This window comes from Mastomys coucha, unplaced genomic scaffold (genome assembly GCF_008632895.1).
Source record: "Mastomys coucha isolate ucsf_1 unplaced genomic scaffold, UCSF_Mcou_1 pScaffold4, whole genome shotgun sequence".
Classification (NCBI taxonomy): Eukaryota; Metazoa; Chordata; class Mammalia; order Rodentia; family Muridae; genus Mastomys; species Mastomys coucha.
The window spans coordinates 180,851-200,698 of NW_022196910.1; the positions used below are offsets into that span (position 1 = coordinate 180,851).

Here is a 19,848-nt window from a genome sequence, read left to right on the forward strand (position 1 = left end):
CAGAAATCCGCCTGCCTCTGCCTCTGCCTCCCAAGTGCTGGGATTAAAGGCGTGCGCCACCACTGCCCCCTTGGTTGGGTTTTTTAAGACAGGGTTTTACTATGTAGCCCAGGCCATTTTGAAACTCACTATTTGGGTCAGGCTTTGAACTCAGATATCCACATGTCTCTGACTCCCTAGTGCTAAAATTAAAGTCCTGAACCACTAAACTTATTTCAGATCTTTTGCCACAGTTTCATGCTGAGAATGACCTGGGATTCCCCATGTATACTGACATCCCAGGCTGGCCTTGAACCTGTAGCAATGTTGTTTGTTTCAGCCTCACAAGTGCTAAGATTATATCATGTACCATGGCTCTTGTTTTAAGAATGATAGAAATGAAACCTTCAGCCTTGCTTGGTCAAACAAGGGTCACAGCAAGAATGGAACTGCATCTCAACCACTCGCCAAACTCTAGAAATCATGTAAATAAGGACAATCTTGCTAGAACCTTTCACTCTTCTCTTTCTAAAAAAGCATCATACCAAATTTGATCTTCATTAACCATGTCTATTTCTTTATAATTACATGTGCCACATACCTCATACAATGAAAACCCAGAAGATGGAAAACTCTAAAACACAAATAAAAATAAATCCCTACATGCTGTGATCAGGCGCTCCTTCAATCTTAGGTAGAGATGGAGGCAAAAGACATTCTATTCAAAGTCATAACAGCTGAACTTGAGGCTAGCCTTCACTATATAAATTTCAGTTTGAGAACACAAACCTGTTCATAGGGTAATGGTGCCAAGCCTGATGACCTGAGTTCAACCATAGGAACCCACTTGGTTTTTTTGTGATTGACACATCCACATTATAGTACATGTGTATAAGGGCACATACACATGCATGACAAATAAATTTGAGAAACAGAACAAACAAAAAATTTATTGTTTAATTTTTCCCCTTTTTCTCTCTTTTTTTTTTTTTCTTTTAGATGGGATCTCACTAACTCTTACTTCAGAGGTGACTGTAGGTTTGGCCTGGATGTAAATAAAATTTTACCTTGCAAAAATTGGTTTTTGACACAACAATATCTATCAGTTCCTGCTTCTAGATTCCTGCCTTGCTTGAAGTCCTGTCCTAAGTTCTATCTATGATGAATGGTGACGTACTAGCGTAAGCCAATTTTGTATCCAGGTTACTTTTGGTCTTGGTGTTAACCATAGCTATACAAAACCTAAAATAATCAGATACCTCACTTTCAAAAAGTAACCCTCTTTGCTGTTCAGATCTGTTTTTTCCTGACTAATCAAACAGTAGCTCCACATTCTGTCTCACTGTCAGATTCATAAGCAATCAGTTTAAGGCCTGACTTCTGGTAGGAATTAGTTCAAATTTTTTGTTGTTGTTGTTTTGGGTTTTTTTGTTCTGGCTTGGCTTGTCAAACAAACCTAACTCCTCCCCTCCCCCATTTGTTAGGTTGGGGGTGGTGGGTTCTTCAGTCTGCAGAGTGCTAGGATTATAAGGATGACTCATCATGGCTGGCCTGACATTTGATTTAGCAGTAGAAAGATTTTGGTTCCCAAAGCTCATCAATTGTAGCTGAATATATGTGTTGTGATGATATGATGGGTGACCAGAATGATTATGGAAAATATTAGTCTTCTCCCCTCTATTTCCTCTACATCTATTTCTTTCTGGAATATATGTGGTACTTGTGTCTACTGTCTTCCAGGTTGACCTAGAAGTTGTTATATATTCCAGGATGAGATTACATTTCCAAACCCCCTGCTTCCATCTGTCAATGAATGAGATTAGAGCCATGCATCATCACACCTGTTTTATGTAATGCTAGGAATTGATCACAGTGTTTCCAGCATGCTAGACAAGCACGCTACCAAATGAGCTACATTCCCAACCCCTGAAACACAGGTTGTTTGCATATGCTTAAAACAGTAAATATGATTTCTCTCACACCATCTCTTCTCTTGGCACAAGCTGGTTGCCTATGATTTAATGAATCTCTAGAAATACTAGCCAGAACAAGTTATATCCCACAATGATAAGAGTTCAGACCCAGAAGAGCCCTCATCTAGGATGTCCATTATACATTCAGACCTCCTTAGCTGACCAACCACCTACAAGTCAACTGTGGCTTTTGATGACCTTTTAGGGAAGGTCACAGTATTTATGCTAGCAGTGATTTGGACTTCCTTAGCTAGGAAATAATTTTCCTTACACTTTCAGGTCTTGGTGGCTTCATTTTTCATACACAGATCTTTTTGTTCTCTTAACATAAAAATCTACACTTTGTGAAAAAAAGAATTAAAGCTGGATTTGAAGCTCATTAGGTCCAGAGCTTGCCTAGAGTCATACCAAGCTGTTAAAGCAGCATACATTGAGTAAACAGCTGTAATCCTAGCACTTGAGAAGCTAAGCCAAGGGGGTGGCGAATTATCCACTAGCATGGAGTACAGCAGGAGAACTTGTCCTCATGAGAAACAAAATGCAGCAGCACAGAGCACAACATACTACCAACCACCCAACTAAGCACAACATACTACCAACCACCCAACTAAGACCATTGATATGTTTGTGGACATCTTTGACTATATATAGAGTTTGAAGTCAGCTTGAAATGCGTGCATGACACCTTGTTTCATAAAAAATAAATAAGTAAATAAATAAATAAATCAGTATGTTGAAATACTAGCCTGCACCAATGATACTGAAATGCTGGGCTCACTATCCTTTTTTGTGTTCTCAAATATTATTATTCAGCTTCAAAACTAATATTGAAATGCTTTGTCATATAATATTTTATAATATTTCATTGATTTGAGTTACCAAAATTCTAAGTTTATCTAAACAGTATTTCACTGTATAAAGAGATACATTTGGGAGCTGGCGAGATGACTCAGCGGGTAAGAGCACTGACTGCTCTTCCGAAGGTCCTGAGTTCGGATCCCAGCAACCACATGGTGGCTCACAACCACCCATAATGAGATCAGACGCCCTCTTCTGGTGCGTCTGAAGACAGCTGCAGAAAATGACACAGGAGCAAGCGGGGCTGGAGCTAGCGGGGCGGCAGAGGTCCTGAGATCAACAGCAGCCACACACATGATGGCTCACGGTCATCTGTACAGCTACAGTGTACTCATACACATAAAAATGAAATAAAATAAATCTTTAAAAAAGAAAAGAAAAGAGTAGCACAGCAAGCAGCCCCTTGCCTCTCTCCAAGACAGCCAGGGTCGCACCAGCCTCTCTCCAAGACAGCCAGGGTCGCACCAGCCTCTCTCCAAGACAGCCAGGGTCGCACCACTCTGAGTCGAGATGGACATTGTCCGATTACTAAGAAATGTGTGCTGGGCGGTGGTGGCACACGCCTTTAAAAAAAAAAGATACATTTATACTATCTATGGCAATGTAAACAGATACAAGTAGATAGTAGTCTTTAGTAGGGGTGTTCTAATCTTCGATATCACATAAGGAGCTACATGCCACAGATAAACTAAATTTCTTTGGATGGTATCCATATTTCAGAAATTGGGTCCCTTGAACTGAGATAAATGGTCAACAAGCTGAATTGTAAGGCAAGAATTGAGGAGAATTGGAACACACCTTTGATTTCAGCATTGAGGGAGGAAACTGAGGCTGGATCCTTGGCAACTTTGAAGGGATGAGTAGCTTTCTTTACATGAATGAAGATATATTTTAATTTTTAAATTATATTTATTTGTTCACTAGCTTGTATGGGAAGGGGCATGTCCGTGCCATGCTCCCCATGTGGAACCAGATAACAACTTGTGGGAGTCAGCTATCTCTTTCCACAATGTGTATTTTAGGGATTAAACAAAGTCAGAATTCCCAGCTGTCAGGAATGTGAGGGTTAAGATCCAGTCCGAGGGAGGACACCAAGCCCATAGTCCTTTAACTACCTTTTCACACATTTTCAGTTTTCTTATTCTATTGGGTTCTTACATGCTCTTAGATACCTTAATTGTCCTTATTATTTACCCCTACAAATTCACACTAAATTCAGTTCTATTGGATTTTTCCCGTGTCAATAATCTACTAAGATCTGTCTTGATCATTTCACCCAGAGTTAGACCTCGCTTTTGATACTCTCCAATCAATTCGATAGGGCCGTAGTTTTCCAAATACCAATGTAACCCTAGCATCATACGGACTTTAAGTTTAAAGCTTCTCACATTAGGGTGCTTGCCTGCATGCCTCCTATCTGTCAAGACAGTGAGTACAGACACCTTGGGACCACCATCGCAGTTCAGCTTTCACTTATGGCTACTTTTGGTTAAGGATACCAGAGTGTCCAGTTCATGATGTAAATTATTGACTTTTCTTAAATCTTGTATTTTATTTATGTTTATAAGTGTTTTTACTACATGTATATGGTGGACCACATGCATGCAATGCCCTGAAGAAGCTACAAGAGAGTCTCTGATCCTCTGAGATGGCAATTACAGATTGCATTGAGCTGCAATATGGTTTCAAGCCATTGACATTTGATCCCCTGAAAAAGCAGCCGGCCGGTGCTCTAAACCCAATGGGCTATCTCTCCTGCCATTTATTTAGATACCTAATATTGTATTTTTATTCCCAGGAGCCACTTTGTAGTCAAAGTTAGGAGAAAAGGTTTCATTGTAGGCTGATTTGAAATCTTACTTCTACCTGGGCTGAACAGATGGCTCAGCAATTAAAAGTACTAGTTGTTTTTTCCCAAAGAATTAGGATTCAATTCCCAGCACACACATGGTGGCTATCAAATGCTTGTAATTCCAAGGGATCCCATAAGCCTCTTCTAATCTCGAAGGACACTTCACAAATGTTGAGGAAAAGCATAAATGTAGGGAAACAACCATACACATGCAATAATGTCTTAAAAAGCACTTCCTTCTACCACTTACAACTTTCTGTTCCAAGATGTCAACAGAACAGATCTAGATGTACAGCAGTGATGGAGAGAGGAGCAATGTATACTTCACCGGCTAGGCAAGAGATGTCCCTGAGTGACTTACCTGACTAGCTCTCAGGAAGTGGTGGCCTGCGCTGAATTTTGAAAGTCCACAATATGGAGATTGTAAGACAGCACAGTATGATGATGATGCTTGGTGGTGAAATTCACCACCAAGATTAAGGTCTGTCAGAGGGAAGGCATGCAGGCAAGTACCTTGGGACCTGTGCCATACACACACACAAACACACACACACACATACACACACATACACACACACTCACACACACCACCAGAGTAGTAGGAGGTTGTTCATGTGTGGTTGTCATCTATCCAGCACCTGTGTGGTCATCGCAGTAGCATAAGCGAGTGACATAGCTACAGGACAGCAGTGCTGTGGGCATATACATGACATCTAGCACCTTAGTCCTCATGGGAGTCACTGCCCAGAGGTGTGGTCAACAGCCTTTTAGGTCCCAGATCCTTATAGGTAAGAAGGACACACAGTAAATAAATCCAGTCTTCAGTCTAGATTCTGTGTAAGCACAGCCTGGACAGGCTTGAGGCAAAGTCTGTACAGAAAGACAGACCTTAACGCGTCCCACAAAGGGTGTTATTGGACAGATCCTGTATTCATGATTCTTACTCCTTTTATCACAAATCCTAATTTTAATTCTTTTATCTTTGCTTTCTGTCTTCTTTGCTTTTCCTTTCTTTGCCAACTCAGAGTAGAGTTAGTTATGTAATGCAAAAATAAATGCCTTGGAGATGATGTACAAATAATGTATCAGAGCAGTATATCTTAATAAACTTAGTTAACACGAACCATTGGGTTATGCAAGACATACCAATCCCAAACTGTCTATATCTGTCTACCATTCCAGATCCTGACCCTGATCAACTCTTGTTTGGGAAGTCTAATTGCTTGTGTTTGGTGTCACAGACCAAGTTTCTTACATTTTATTTGTTTGCTTGTTTTGGTTTTTCTTGACTGTCCTGAAACTCACTCTACAGACCAGACTTAATTTTTTTTTGTATCCTGCTTTCACTTCCTAAATGCTGACGTGATAGGCCAGTGTTACCTCAAAAGGCTGGGAAAGTTAATCTTTTGGCTATTAATGTGCAGTGGAGAGAGACGTGAGCAACCTTACTGAAACTGCCAATGCTTGGTGATTATCAATTAGGTAGTTTAAGTTTGACTTGGATGGGATGGACGCCCATAAAGCTGTGAGGCAGTGGGTTCACTCCCTGTACATTGTTTAATGATCATTGAAAGCTAGAGACCCTATGCCTACTCGAAGGAGGAGTGTCTACTGAGTGTAGGAAAACAACTTTGCAGTTCAGGCCCAAGTTCTACTGCAGTGCCAAACTCCTCAGGTCTGGGGCAGTTCTGTGCTTGAGGTAGAAGCCAGGGTTGGAAACAGCAGTGCAGTCTGACGTTACGGGAGCTGTTCCTGTCACTCAAGCCTCACTGGCCAATCAGAGACTCCAGATAGACCGGGCAGTAAGAATGGGGAGGGCACTTCCGGTCCGCCATACTGCAGTCTTGGCTGGGGCTCTGTGGAAGTCTGTTGTGGTTCCGTGTGCTTTGCTGTGATCTGTTGCCGGGAGCTGTGAGGAGAGCTGTATGAGTTCGCAGCCTGCGCCATGGTGAGCTGGATCGCTGTCCAGATGCGGGGGCGGATCCGCGGGAGCCCGTGTGGCATTCGTCCAGGGGCTGCGGGAACCAGCGTCAGGTGTTACTCCGTTTGTTCACCTGAGTTCCCTGCACCTCCCAGAATGACCTCCTTGAGTTCCCCTGACTGCTCCTGCTCCGAGTCTGGAGCGGGAGCCCTTGTGTAAAAACATCCTTGTTGCTGACGTCACCATGCAGCGAGCGCCTCAGTTGCTTTTACCATCTCCAGGGAAAGCAGATTTTCTGACTAGCAGAGCTCTAGTTTCTCTGGTGTCCTCTGAAGTTCTGCACTTGGCACTTGGCATTCGGGTGTAGGCTCCATCTGCAGTTAACTCTGCGCAGGTCTAAAGTCTGTGTTACTAACACATTCGCCTGCAGATGCCACCATGGCCCAGTCACGTGTGCTAATAAGGCCAGACAAACTGGGTTTCCCTGCCTAAGTTGTCAAAATTGACACAATTTTAATTGTGTGGGTTTTTTTTTTCCTTCTCATACTTTGTCGATCTTTTTATTCTTTCCCAGAAAGTTGCTTTTGATTTGATTGTTTGCTTGGTTTAGTTGGTTGGTTGTGTATGGGGGGTTTGTTTGCGTTTGACAATAGAATTCAGAGGATGTCACTGTGTGTACTATATTCAGTCTTTTGTTGATCAATTTTCATTCATGAATACTGTTTCTCATCAGCTTTCTGTTGTTGATAGCATAAATTGTTAGACTTTTCATTGGACCGATGCTGAATCTACAGCTCAAAATCTATATGATAGTGATATAATAGCCAAGATGGCAGGAAACCACATGGTTACTTTCTACTCAAGGTTAGCTCAGCTCCCTGCTAAGGCGAGTCCATCCCAGTGTACCCCTGAGCCCTTTTCATGAGGAGCTTTTAAGCACAAAAACCATGTTGACAACATGAGTAAGGTAGTCCATGTAGAGACTATCCCGTAACGATGGACTCTAATGGATGAGGCCTTTGTTTTTATTGTTGGCAAATGGTGCTGTCTGTGTGCTGAAGTTACAGCTTGAATGGTATTGTCATAGAGTCAGGGCCCTTGTCACCTTCCCCACTGATCTTAGTGAATGTGTCAAATCATGGCTTCATCCTATTTTAGTTTATGATGTAGGGCCCCACTGTTAATCCAATCAGAATGAAAATTAAAGGCCCAGCCAGTGCCAAAAGCAGGGTAATTAGCCAGGGAACCAAGAAAACGGAGACTAGTATCAATTTTATCCCTAATCATGGCAAGAATTTTTAAATTAGTTCTGATTAACTAGCATAGATACAACAGGTTTTTTCCCCAAAGCCAGACATAATTTCTTTTCTATCAGAAGAAGTAAGTCGAAGCCTTTTCAGTTTTGTAGGATCACTTCTGTAACTGTTGTTTTAGTACAAAACTGTTAATAGCATTAGATCCTGATCAACCTGTGTACTTTGTCTGTAAAGGATCGAAAAAGCACATATTTAGTCAAGCCATTAGTATATGCTCACAAAGTAGTCTAGAAGGCTCAGCAATACTGTTGAATATCCAGATGAATTAACTGATAAAGCAGAACATTAATAGAGGTTGTTACTTCGAGTTCTGTCAGTCAGTGGGCTGAAAGTCTAGTATGTTCCTATACACATGTAGTGCACAGGGGCCCAGTATCTGAGGAAAAGTGGCAGTCTTGGCCAAATTCTGCCTGGGGATGTTTAACTTCATCCCCACAGTTTTAGAACACTATTTGTGTAATGGGAAACTCTCTTCTTTCTGGCGACCGGGGTCTCAGCTGCAGGATGTGTGTAGAACTGTAAAGTCTGTATTCTATCTGCATAGGCAAACCTCTGTATCTTCCCTTCTTGTAATGCAACCTGACATTTAAAGTGGGCATCAGTGAGCAAAGATCAACATGAATATAGGTTCCTTGGTTTGTAGTTACATTAGCTAATATCTTCCCTGTATATGTTTTTCTTAGTTTGCAGATCCAAGCCTGAGGGCAGTGGGCGTTGTACCATGACCCTTCATTCATACCACATAAGACTCAGGTGGAGGTGGAGAGGAAAGGAGTAGAAGGACCTGGAAAACTAATGAAACTTTAATTTGAATTGGTCCATAGTCCAGATTCAGACATTTGGCAGTATGTATGGCATTTACTTTTTGATCAGGCTACAGCGGATCCATGGCTTAACGCCTGCTCCCTTCACTTCCACAGAGTGGAGAACACCTTTTAGGTTTCTTCTGGCTTAGGTGAACTGTCCCTCTGGCTACTCATTTAACCCAGACAGTTATCATTAGACTGGAGCAAGGGCATACTGGTGGTGGACTTGAAGGTTGACTGGTTCTCTCAACTCAAGACTGCACTTAGTCACTTGAAAAAGGTATAGTTGGAGAATTCTTCCAAATATAGTCTCTGAGCCTGTGAAAGAGCATAGTGCAGTTTACCTCCCCCCATATGGGGTGAAGCTGGCCAAAGAAAAGCAAAAGAGGAAGCCATAAACATTCTTTGGTTGATGCTAATGAGAATTTTGCTAAAGCTTTTTTGTTTTTTTTTGTTTTTGTTTTTGTTTTTTTTTTGGTTTTTTGTTTTTTTGTTTTTTTAATGTCCTGTTTACTCTTTTTACTTGGCCAGAAACTCTAAGGTCTATATGCACAATGAAGTTGTTTATGTATGTCTAAAGCTTTAGCTATTTTTTAAATTTGGATATATTATTTGTTTACATTTCAAATGTTATCCCCTTTCACAGTTTCCCCTCTGCAACCCCCCATCCAATCCCCCTTACCCTGCTTCTGTGGGGGTGTTCCCCCACCCACCCACTCTGCGTCACTGCCCTAGCATTCCTCTACACTGGGGCATCAAGCCTTCACAGGACCAAGGGCCTCCCCTCCCATTGATGCCAGATAAGACTCCTTCAGCTCCTTCAGTCCTTCGCCTAACTCCTCCATTGGGGTCCCTGTGCTCAGTCCAACGATTGGCTCCGAGCATCTGCATCTGTATTGGTCAGGATGTGGTAGAGTCTCTCAGGTGACAGCTGTATCAGGCTCCTGTCAGCAAGCACTTCTTGGCATCAGCAATAGTGTTGGGTTTGGTGTCTGCGTGTGGGATCGATCCCCAGGTGGGGCAGTCTCTGGATAACCTTTCCTTCAGTCTCTGTTCCACTCTTTGTTCCTGTATTATCTTTAGACAGGAGCAATTCTGGGTTAAAATTTTGGAGATGGGTGGGTGGCCCCATCTTTCAACAGGGGTTGGGGAGGCAGTGGGCATGCCTAGCCTCTGGATATGGTCTTGACAGGTTCTCTCTCCCCTTGGTGGGGTATTTTAGCTAATGTCATCCCTGTTGGGTCCTGGGAGGCTCTTGCTTTCCTGGCATCTAGGACTTTCTGGTTGCTACCCCCAGTTCCCAATCCCCCCATTGCTACACACCTCTCTTCAATTTTCTGACCCTTTGTACATCTCCATCTCCTCCCCATACCTGACTCTGCCCCTCTTTTCCCCCTCCTCTCCTCCCTTCCTCCCAAGTCCCTCCTACCTTCTATTTCCCTTGATTATATTGTTCCCCCTTCTAAGTAGGACTGAAGCATTCTCTCTTTAGTCTTCCTTCCTCTTGAGCTTCATGTGGTCCATGAGTTGTATTATGGGTATTCCATGCTTTCTGCCTAATGTCCACTCATCAGTGAATATATACCATGTGTGTTCTTTCATGATTGAGTTACCTCACTCAGGATATTTTCTAGATCCATCCATTTGCCTGCAAATTTCCTGGAATCATTCGTTTTTTATTGAATATTTTCTTTATTTACATTTCAAATGTTTTCCCCTTTCCAGCCCTCCCCTTCGGAAACTTCCTATCCCATTCCCCCTCCCCCTACCTCTATGAGGGTGCTCTCCTACCCACCAACTCCTGCCTTCCCACCCTGGCAATCTCCTATACTGGGGCATCGAACACCCTCAGGCCTAAGGGCCACTCCTCCCACTGATGTCCAACAAAGCCATCCTCTGCCACATATGCAGCTGGATCCATGGATCCCTCCATATGTACTCTTTGGTTGGTGGTCCAGTCTCCTGGAGCTCCCGAGGGTCTGGCCTGTTGACACTGTTGCTGACCTCCATGGGGCTGCAACCCCCCACCCCCAGCTTCTTTTGTCCCTTCTCCAACTCCTCCATCAGGGACCCCGTGCTCAGTCCAATGGTTGGCTGTGAACATCTGCTTCTGTTTGACAGGCTCTGGCAGAGCCTCTCAGGAGACAGCTATCTCAGGCATCCATCAGCAAGCACTTCCCAGCATCACAATAGCATCCTGGTTTGGCGACTGTATATGGGATGGATCCCCAGGTGGGGCAGTCTCTGGGTGGCCTTTCCTTCACTCTCTGCTCCACACTTTGTCTCCATATTTCCTCCTGTGAGTATTTTATTCCCCCTTCTAAGAAGCACTGAAGCATCCACATTTTGGTCTTCCTTCTTCTTGTGCTTCATATGGTCTGTGAATTGTATCTTGGGTATTCTGAACTTATCGGCTAATATCCACTTATCAGTGAGTGTGTGCCATATGTGTGCTTTTGTGACTGAGTTACCGTACTCAGGATGATATTTTCAAGTTCCATCCACTTGCTTGTGAATTTCATGAAGTCATTGTTTTTAATAGCTGAGTAGTACTCCATTGTGTAAATATACCACAGTTTCTGTATCCATTCCTCTTTAATGGACATCTAGGATGTTCCCAACTTCTGGCTATTATAAATATGGCTGCTATGGACACAGTGGAGCATGTGTCCTTATTACATATTGGAGCATCTTCTGGGTATAAGCCCAGGAGTGTTAGAGCTGGGTCCTCAATTTTCTGAGGAACCACCAGACTGATTTCCAGAGTGGTTGTACCAGCTTGCAATCCCACCAGCAGTAGAGGAGTGTTCCTCTTTCTCGACATCCATGGAGCCTCAGTCTAGTATGACATCAGAATGTCAATAGATCCCATTGATTTTAGGGCCCTTTGTCTGGCAGCCAGGTCATAAGTCTACCAATGGATGATAGCAGTTTGTAGGGGAAGCCGAATGGCCTGTAAGAGGGCCCAAAAATTTTAATGTCCTTTTTCCCAGTGGTGAGAAGCCCTCTATCTCTGTAGATCATACTGTGGACGTGCCTGTTAGTAAAAGCATAGTGACTGTCTGTGAATTTGATGGTGCACTTTCCTTTCCCACATAAGACCCTGGGTCAGATTGATTAGTCCTGATTTCTGGGCTGAGTACCTGGCTGGTGCTCAAGTTGTTTCAGGTAATGTAAGTGCTGCAGCTCCCACTTACCTGGCTTCATCTTTTACTTCCTGACAGTCATGGAGTAGCATCTCTGTCAGAAGATAACAGAGTAGCCTAATGGTTGGGCATGAGTTTCTCAAACCAGACTGGAGGGTGAGCCCGAAGCAAGGCCTGGCACTCAGTCACACAGGCATTAGACAGCTGGTGTTTGGTACTGCTCAAAAGATGGTTTCAACCATTTCACGTGGTGGTGCAAGTATCACATCTTGACCCAGAGTTACCTTGTTTGTTATTGTTCATTAAACTTGCCATAGCTGTTATGAAACATAATGCAAAAAGGGGATACCCAGTAGGCCTATGCCAAGGTATGCCCCTGAGTAACTATACCATGCGACAAATCTGGCATAATGGAAGTTTATTTGGGGGAAAGGATGAGCGTGAGGGTGTGGAGAAGGGATAGAAGCAGACAAGAAGACATGTAGGCAGGCAGACAGATGAGAGCAGAGCCATGAAGTCAGAGAATGGGAGTGGGACAGGGAAGGACAAAAAGAGGGAGAGATTGGCCAGGAACGCATGGAAACAGAGAGAGAGAGAGAGAGAGCTGGAATGGTGGGCAGTCCACATCTGAAGCATCTGGAGACAGCAACAGGAGATGGTGGCAGATGACATAAGCTGTTGCTAGGTCCCTGGGAGAAGCCTAGTGTAATCTCCTGTAAGCTAACATTCCTCCCTTTGTGTTTAATTAAAAATGGTGAACTAGGAAGGGGTGATGGTGGTGGTGGGGCAGGAGTGGGGGCATTGTGCTCTTTAGACTGTTGACTGCTTACTCACTCACTGAGGGTGACATTATGTTTGATTCAAATATGCTTGTCCCAGGGAGTGGCACTAATAGGAGGTATGGCCTTGTTGGAGGAAGTCCGTCACTGTGGGAATGGGCTTTGAGACCCTCCTTCTAGCTTTCTGGAAGACAGACAGTCTTCCAGTGGCCTTCAGATCAAGATGTAGAACTCTCATCTCCTCCTGCACCACGCCTGCCTGGATGCTGCCATGCTCTTCCCACCTTGATGATAATGGACTGAACCTCTGAACCTGTCAGCCAGCCTCAATTAAATGTTGTCCATTATAAGAGTTGCCTTGGTTATAGAGTGTCTTCACAGCAATGGAAAACTTAACTACAACACTGGACAAGTCCTGAGGGAGCTCATTGTTTCACTGCCATCTGTGGTCTATGAGAATATCTATGGCTGGGGAAGTGCAGGCCCAGTTGGACAGGTCTGTGAGGCTAGAGTGGAGCACCTGTGGGTCGACACTCCAGGACTGCTCTGGGTGCAGTCTGTGAGTAAACGCCTGGACTTGGCAGCATGCTGAAAAATACATATAGCTCTCTCTATATATTTGTAGCAGAAGATAAAGTTAAGTAGGTTAGGAAGAAAAATTTTTTCTTAGACATATATTTGAAAGTTTTAGGCCCATGGTCTTGGTAGTTGGGGTGAGGGGAATCCCAGACTCAGGGAATAGGGGTGCAGTCCCACCTTCAGGAGTAGGTGGGAAACTTGGGCTGCTGAGCAACAGGTGTTCTTATCTGGAGTCCATTTGACCCATGAGAAGTGGATCCATGTCAATTCCCTGAAGCTTATAAGAGTATTAATTTTCAGTATGACTGCAGACCATGAAAAAGGGGCTTCTTCCCTCTATCCAGAAAACTGGATATAGATAGATAGATAGATAGATAGATAGATAGATAGATAGATAGATAGATAGATAGATAGATTTAGCACAATGAGAAACACTTTTAAGTCTGAACAACCAAAGGAAATTTAAAATCTTGAGCTTGAAACACATCATATAGTGGGATGTGTTACCAGAGTTGGACTAATAATTTATCAGAACTCCATTTGTCAATGTTATAACTATGAACTTTTGAAGTCCTGATAGAACAGTAGCTTAGGGAGGGGAAGAAATTTTTTCATTCCTTTTATATACCTTTAATCACTTTTTAAATCACCATTTAGGTTTTCATTTCATTAGGCTTGCATTTACCAACCTTCTGAGACCATAAACTATTTTCTTAGGACCTCATAACTTAAATTTTTGCTACAATATTAGTACTGGGTCCTCACCAGGACTCCTCTGGTATATCCCTTTGTTGTTCTGTGTCATGGAGCTCTTGCAGCTTTGAGTGAGCCCCTTCACTCATTCCAGCAGTTCATATATGGCATAGATGTTGGGGTGGGCTAACTCAATGCCCTGGATCTGGGTGGTAGCTGAGTTAGCCTGCCTGAAAGCTGTCCTATACTCTTGCCATCAGGCCAGCTCCTGCACCATGCTTCCTGGGCCAGCTCTCCAGCACTGCACAGATTAAGGTAGGGTTAGCTCATCTGAGTGCCATAGCCAACAAGGTGTGGGGCTAGCTTTCCTAGCTGCAGCAGGGGTCTAGCTGGAGGAGGCCATCTCTTCTGCAACGCCACACTACCGCATGGCTGTCCAAATAGCTGGTCAGCCCTCTACAATCATACCACCAGAGCTAGCTCACTCACAACTAGAGCCAGCTGTATTGTACTTCCTGGAGAGGAACAGGTACAGCCTGCTCTACCAAGCACTGCAGCAGGTGAGGCGGGACCAGCTCTGCACAGACCTCAGACATGAATATGGCCAGTTGGCAGTGCAGAACAGATAATTCTGCATGGCCTTTGGAGGTAACACACCACAGCTACTGCTGGGTCACCCACTTAGACACAGTCCTCCTTGGCAACACAGGCCAGACAGTCATCATGGCCTCAGGTGGCATCACCACCTACATATCAGGCCGTTCCTTGAGGATTGATCTCAGGGCCTGAAGCATGCAAAGCAAGCACTCTGCAAAAAATGATGTCCCTGTCCCCTGTTTGGGTTATGTTTTGTAGTGTTTTGTTTTGTTTTGCTTTTTCTAGACAGGGCTTCATTATGTAGCTCTGACTGTCCTGAAACTTCACAGAGATCCACCTAGTTCTCCCACTCTAGTGCTAGGATTAGAGTCATGAACCACTAAGCTCAGTTTGTACCTTTTGACACAGTTTTATAGTATAGTCAAGGATGGCCAGCTACTCCTCATGTATACTGACAGCTCCGGCTTACCTTGAACCTGAAGCAGTGCTGTCTGTCTGTTTCAGCCTCCTAAGTGCTAAGATTATATCATCTACCACTGAGTGGCGCTTTTGTTTTATGGGTGATAGAGATGAAATCCTGAGCTTTGCTTGGTCAAACAGGAGTCACATCAAGGATGAAGCTGCATCTCAACCATCAGCCTCTTGAGATCCGTGTAAATTAAGGACAAGCTTGCTAGAAGCTTTGATTCTCTTCTCCTTCTTTCTGGAAAAGCTGCATACCAATTTTGATTTTCATTTTTCATGGTGTTTTTATAATTAAATGTGCCAAAGAATGTCTTATAAACTTAAAACTCAGAAGAAAGATAGCCCCTAGAGCACAAATGAAAATACCCGCCTTCAGGACACCCCATCAAACTTAGGTAGAGATGGGGGCAAAAGACAGCCTATTCAAGGACATCTTTAGCTACACAGCTCAAATTAAGTCCATACAGGATTATATCAGTCTTTTTCTGAGAACACAGACCTGATCATAAAACAAAGGTGCCAAGCCTGATGAGCTTCAGATCAGGACCTACATTTTGCCTGAGATTGACATGCCCACATTATGATGCATGCATACAAGGGCACATGTACACATGTATGACAAATAAATGTGTCGGAGCCAGCTGACAAGGGTGAGGCTGAAGTAGAGAGGGTGACTGAATGAGAACGAGAGGACCACCGCTCTGCTGGCAATGGCAATAAACTTTAATGTGAGAAATCTTTTATAGTAAAACACAGTAAGACTAAAAATAGAATTTAACAACAATCATGTAGCACAATCTCTTAGCACTTTCTCATGGCAAAGCATGCCCACTTCTTCATTATCTTACAGTAAATATTTTTCCCCCATGCCCAGGTGCATGAGGTCTGTTTCTTCGATTCTTGCACGCACAGCTCTCAGTAGCCTTGAATTACTTCCAAAACATCTTGGGTTCATGGAGCAGTTATGTCCTCAGCTGCAGGGAGATTATCAGAAGGTGCCCCCTCCTTAATGGAGCGGTCATGCTCTCGGCTGAAGGGAGATTATGTGAAGGTGCCCCTTCCCTGCCTTTCAGCAGGGGGGCCACCCCTAAATCTTCCCCTATACCAAAGAACATTCCCACCATTCAGCAGAGGGGCTACCCCTAAACCTTCCCCTATGCTAAAGAACATTTCCACCACATTTCACCCTTTTTTATTTTATTTAAAAAATCTTCATTGGAAGTTCATCTTGTTTAGCGTGCAGTTTCATCTTTTTCACCTCCAACGTGGTTCTATTTAAATGATTAATGATTATGCACATACAGCAAGGCATTATGGATAAAAACACTAAAATAACAAATAAAATCAATACAATCCCTATTCCAAAAGAAACAACATCATGTAAAGAAGGGAATCCAAAAGATAAACTCTTAATAAATCTTTCAGCTTCTTTAGCTATATCAATATCAATTGGTGGAGCATTGGCAAGATTTTGTATTTGAGAATGTAAGTTTGCTAAATCTAAAGAAGAATTAGCATCATGCCAAATTCCCTGTAAGTGCTTCTTAATTTTATCCCATGGAAATTGAGTTTCATAAGTGGGGAGTGACCCAAATCCATGAATATCCTGCATCACATCTTAAGGCACTTTTTACTTCTAATCCATAGATCTCATTTCCTAAAATATTTACTACATCTTGTAAAGCATTCAATTTCTGTTCAATTTTTCTATCCCAATTCTCTTGTGATTGTAAGGCATGAGTTACATTATATGCTAAAGCATTAACAAAATCTGCAGTCTGAACAGTTGAAACTAGAGCAATAGTAGCTGTAGTAGCAGTGGCAATCACAGTAATAACTGCAGCAATTCTGGCAACAAGCATTCCAACAAATCATTTCCCTCTCACCAATAAATGTTTTTCTGCTTCATATGAAACAGCTAATCCAGTGGCTTCATACCATGATCCACTAACATTAACCGGAACAAATACAAAAGATGGTTGTTTAACAATAAGAAAAGAAGACTATGTAGAGTTAACACAATTACTAAGAGTACAATCATTACAAGAAATGTTAAATGCATCATTAATATACATAATACTTAAATTTCCACCTACAAAGGCAAAAGGATCTGGTACACGGGCAAGTAAAGTGACATTTTTTGCATCACCAGAAACTGAGATGGCATCAGCTTCTCCTATATGTCGCCATGTAACATTCTTCTTAGCTACTGTTACATAATCCAAAGCTGCCACAGCTTTCCATAACATTGTTTGAAAGGTAACATTATTTCTAGACCAAATTCCATACAAGAGATTATAAGGTTTCTTATTCTGATAATCAAAGTCATTCCAGTCACACAGTCCATCTCAGTCCATCTTGACACATGGTAACATTCACGTGGCATAATCTCCATTAGGGACCAAAATCACTTTTAGGAGGAGAAGATTGATGACACATAGGAGTGATATCAGGCAAATGTCCCAGTCCTAAATGAGCAACGGTAATATTTCTTTTGAGATACAGCATTTCTACACCCCAATATTCTCCTGAAGTGAAATTCTTATCCCAGTCAATCAGTCTAGCTACTCGGGTGCAGTTCTTCTTTTCTTCTTTTGTGAAACACAAAGGCAGATTTTTTGCTATTCCAGAATAATTTGTTCCAGAGAGATATATAGGATGAATATGATCAGAAGATGGTGGTCCCAACATATGAGTATTGTTAACATATATGGGTACCTGTTCATCTACCCATGTTACAGGATGAAGGACGGGAGGATGGGGAACATAAGACCAATAGACTTCAGCTTTTGCTGTAAACTGGAGAAGCCATAAAATGCTGAGAACATGAGCCAAGACAGCCAACCGCTTCTTAAGATGTTTTCTGTTACTTCTCACTCTGGGGCGAAAGGTCATTCTCTGCATCTTTGCCTTCAGTTTTGCTGTTTTGCTTTTTGACATGTCGGACACACCTTTCAGGTATCCACCAAGGATTAGGAGAATCTGTAGGGAAAACACAAACATACCCTCGTCCCCATATTAAAACTGGATCCGGGCCATGTAATGAATTATCTAAAGGATCCTTCCATAAAACTGGAGGATAAGTTGTATAGGAAGGATGCCAATGTCGATCAGCAGCAGACACTCCATTAATATCCACATTCAAAAAGTTTAAAATAAAAAGAGAATGAGATAAAATAGTTTTTGGTGTCATAGGATACCATGTTCCTCCCTTTAATTTTTGTATTTGAGCTTTTAAAATCTGATGTGAATGTTCTACTATACCTTGTCCTTGCGGATTATAGGGAATTGCAGTCTTCAATTCAATATGAAAGGCAGCACAAAATTTTTTAAATCCAAGACTAATGTATGCAGGAGCATTATCTGTTTTAATTTGTTTTGGTATTCCCAATACAGAAAAACAATTGAGACAATGAATAATACAATTACGAATATTTTCTCTAGACAAGGCAGTAGCGACTATAAAATGAGAGAAAGTATCAATAGTAACATTAATAAATTTGAGCTTACCAAATTGTTTATAATGGGTAACATCCATTTGCCAAATATCATTAGGTCGCAGTCCTCTAGGATTAACTCCCAAATGAGGAACAGGAGTAAATTGTTGACAAGTATTACATTGTCTTAAAATCTCTGGAGCAGCTTCTCGAGATAACTTAAATTGATAACGTAATGCTCTGGATGACTGATGATGTAATGCATGTGATTGTTGTGCTAAAGTAATAGGATTGCTATAATATATTCTTTGAGTTAATTTATCTGCATAATCATTTCCTGCTGCTAGAGGACCAGGTAAATTAGAATGTCCTCTAATATGACCAAAATAACAAGGATGAACTCTATCATGTAATAAAGATTAAATTTTAATAAAGTATTGTTGAACTAATAAATTGGATGTATTAATATATGGTACTGTTTCCAAAATTTGTAATGCATTAATAACATAAGAGCTATCAGAATATAAATTAAATGATTGAGGAAATAACAACAAATCCTGATAAACAGCATAAAGCTCTACTACTTGAGCAGAAGTATACTCTGTAGACCAAGTTAAGGATTTATCAGGTGATATCAAGAAAGCAATGCCATGAGGGGATCCATCAGTAAAAAGAACAAGAGCTGCAGCAACAGGTTCCTTTCGAACCACAGTAGGGAAAATTACAGGATGATAAGAGGCAAAAGTTAATATTTTATCTTGAGGATAATGAAAGGTAATAGAACCTGCAAAATTAGCTAAGGCTATGGGAAATTCATCCATCATATTAAGAAGCCAATTAAGTTGTTCAGCATTATAAGGGATAGCAATGGAGGATGGATCTTTTCCTAAATGAAGGATGCTACTTCGACATCGTTCTCTAATTCTATCAGCAACTAAAACATAATAACTAGGTAAAACTTTATGAAAAGAATGACTACCATGTAGCCATTGTAAAATACCATCCTGATATAAAACACCTGTTGGCGAATGCTTAGTGAGTAAAACAAATAAATGCCAGGGTTTTGAAAAATCACAATAGGTTAATTTTCCAGAAAAGAGAGCTGTTTCAAACAACTCCAGAGCCTTTTTTGCTGCAGGTGTCAATATCCAAACAGAATTAGGATCAGGATCACCTTTCAGTATTTCAAAAAGAGGTGATAAATCAGACGTAGTTAATTTCAATGTAGGCTGAATCCAATTTATATCACCTAACAATTTTTGAAAATCATTTAAAGTTCTACATTCCTTTAGATCTAATTTCATCTTTTGAGGAATAAAATGCCTGGGATATAAATGAAAACCCAAATATGAATAAGGATAAGAAACTTGAGTTTTCTCTTCAGCAACTTGCAATCCTTTTGCTTTTAAAGCAATTAAAAGTTTTCCATAAACCATATGTAACTCTT

At 41.9% G+C, this 19,848-nt stretch overlaps 1 protein-coding gene across 1 annotated transcript in view; it reads left to right on the forward strand.

Annotated features, from left to right (window-relative positions):
• Positions 1 to 6,485: 6,485 nt before the first annotated feature.
• Positions 6,486 to 19,848, forward strand: part of LOC116075691 (zinc finger protein OZF-like) — a 28,373-nt gene continuing 15,010 nt past the window's right edge. Inside the window, exon 1 of the mRNA XM_031348935.1 lies at positions 6,486 to 6,610. Within this exon, the coding sequence (XP_031204795.1) occupies positions 6,608 to 6,610 (3 nt within the window). The 5' untranslated portion in view covers positions 6,486 to 6,607. The remainder of the gene's footprint in view (positions 6,611 to 19,848) is intronic.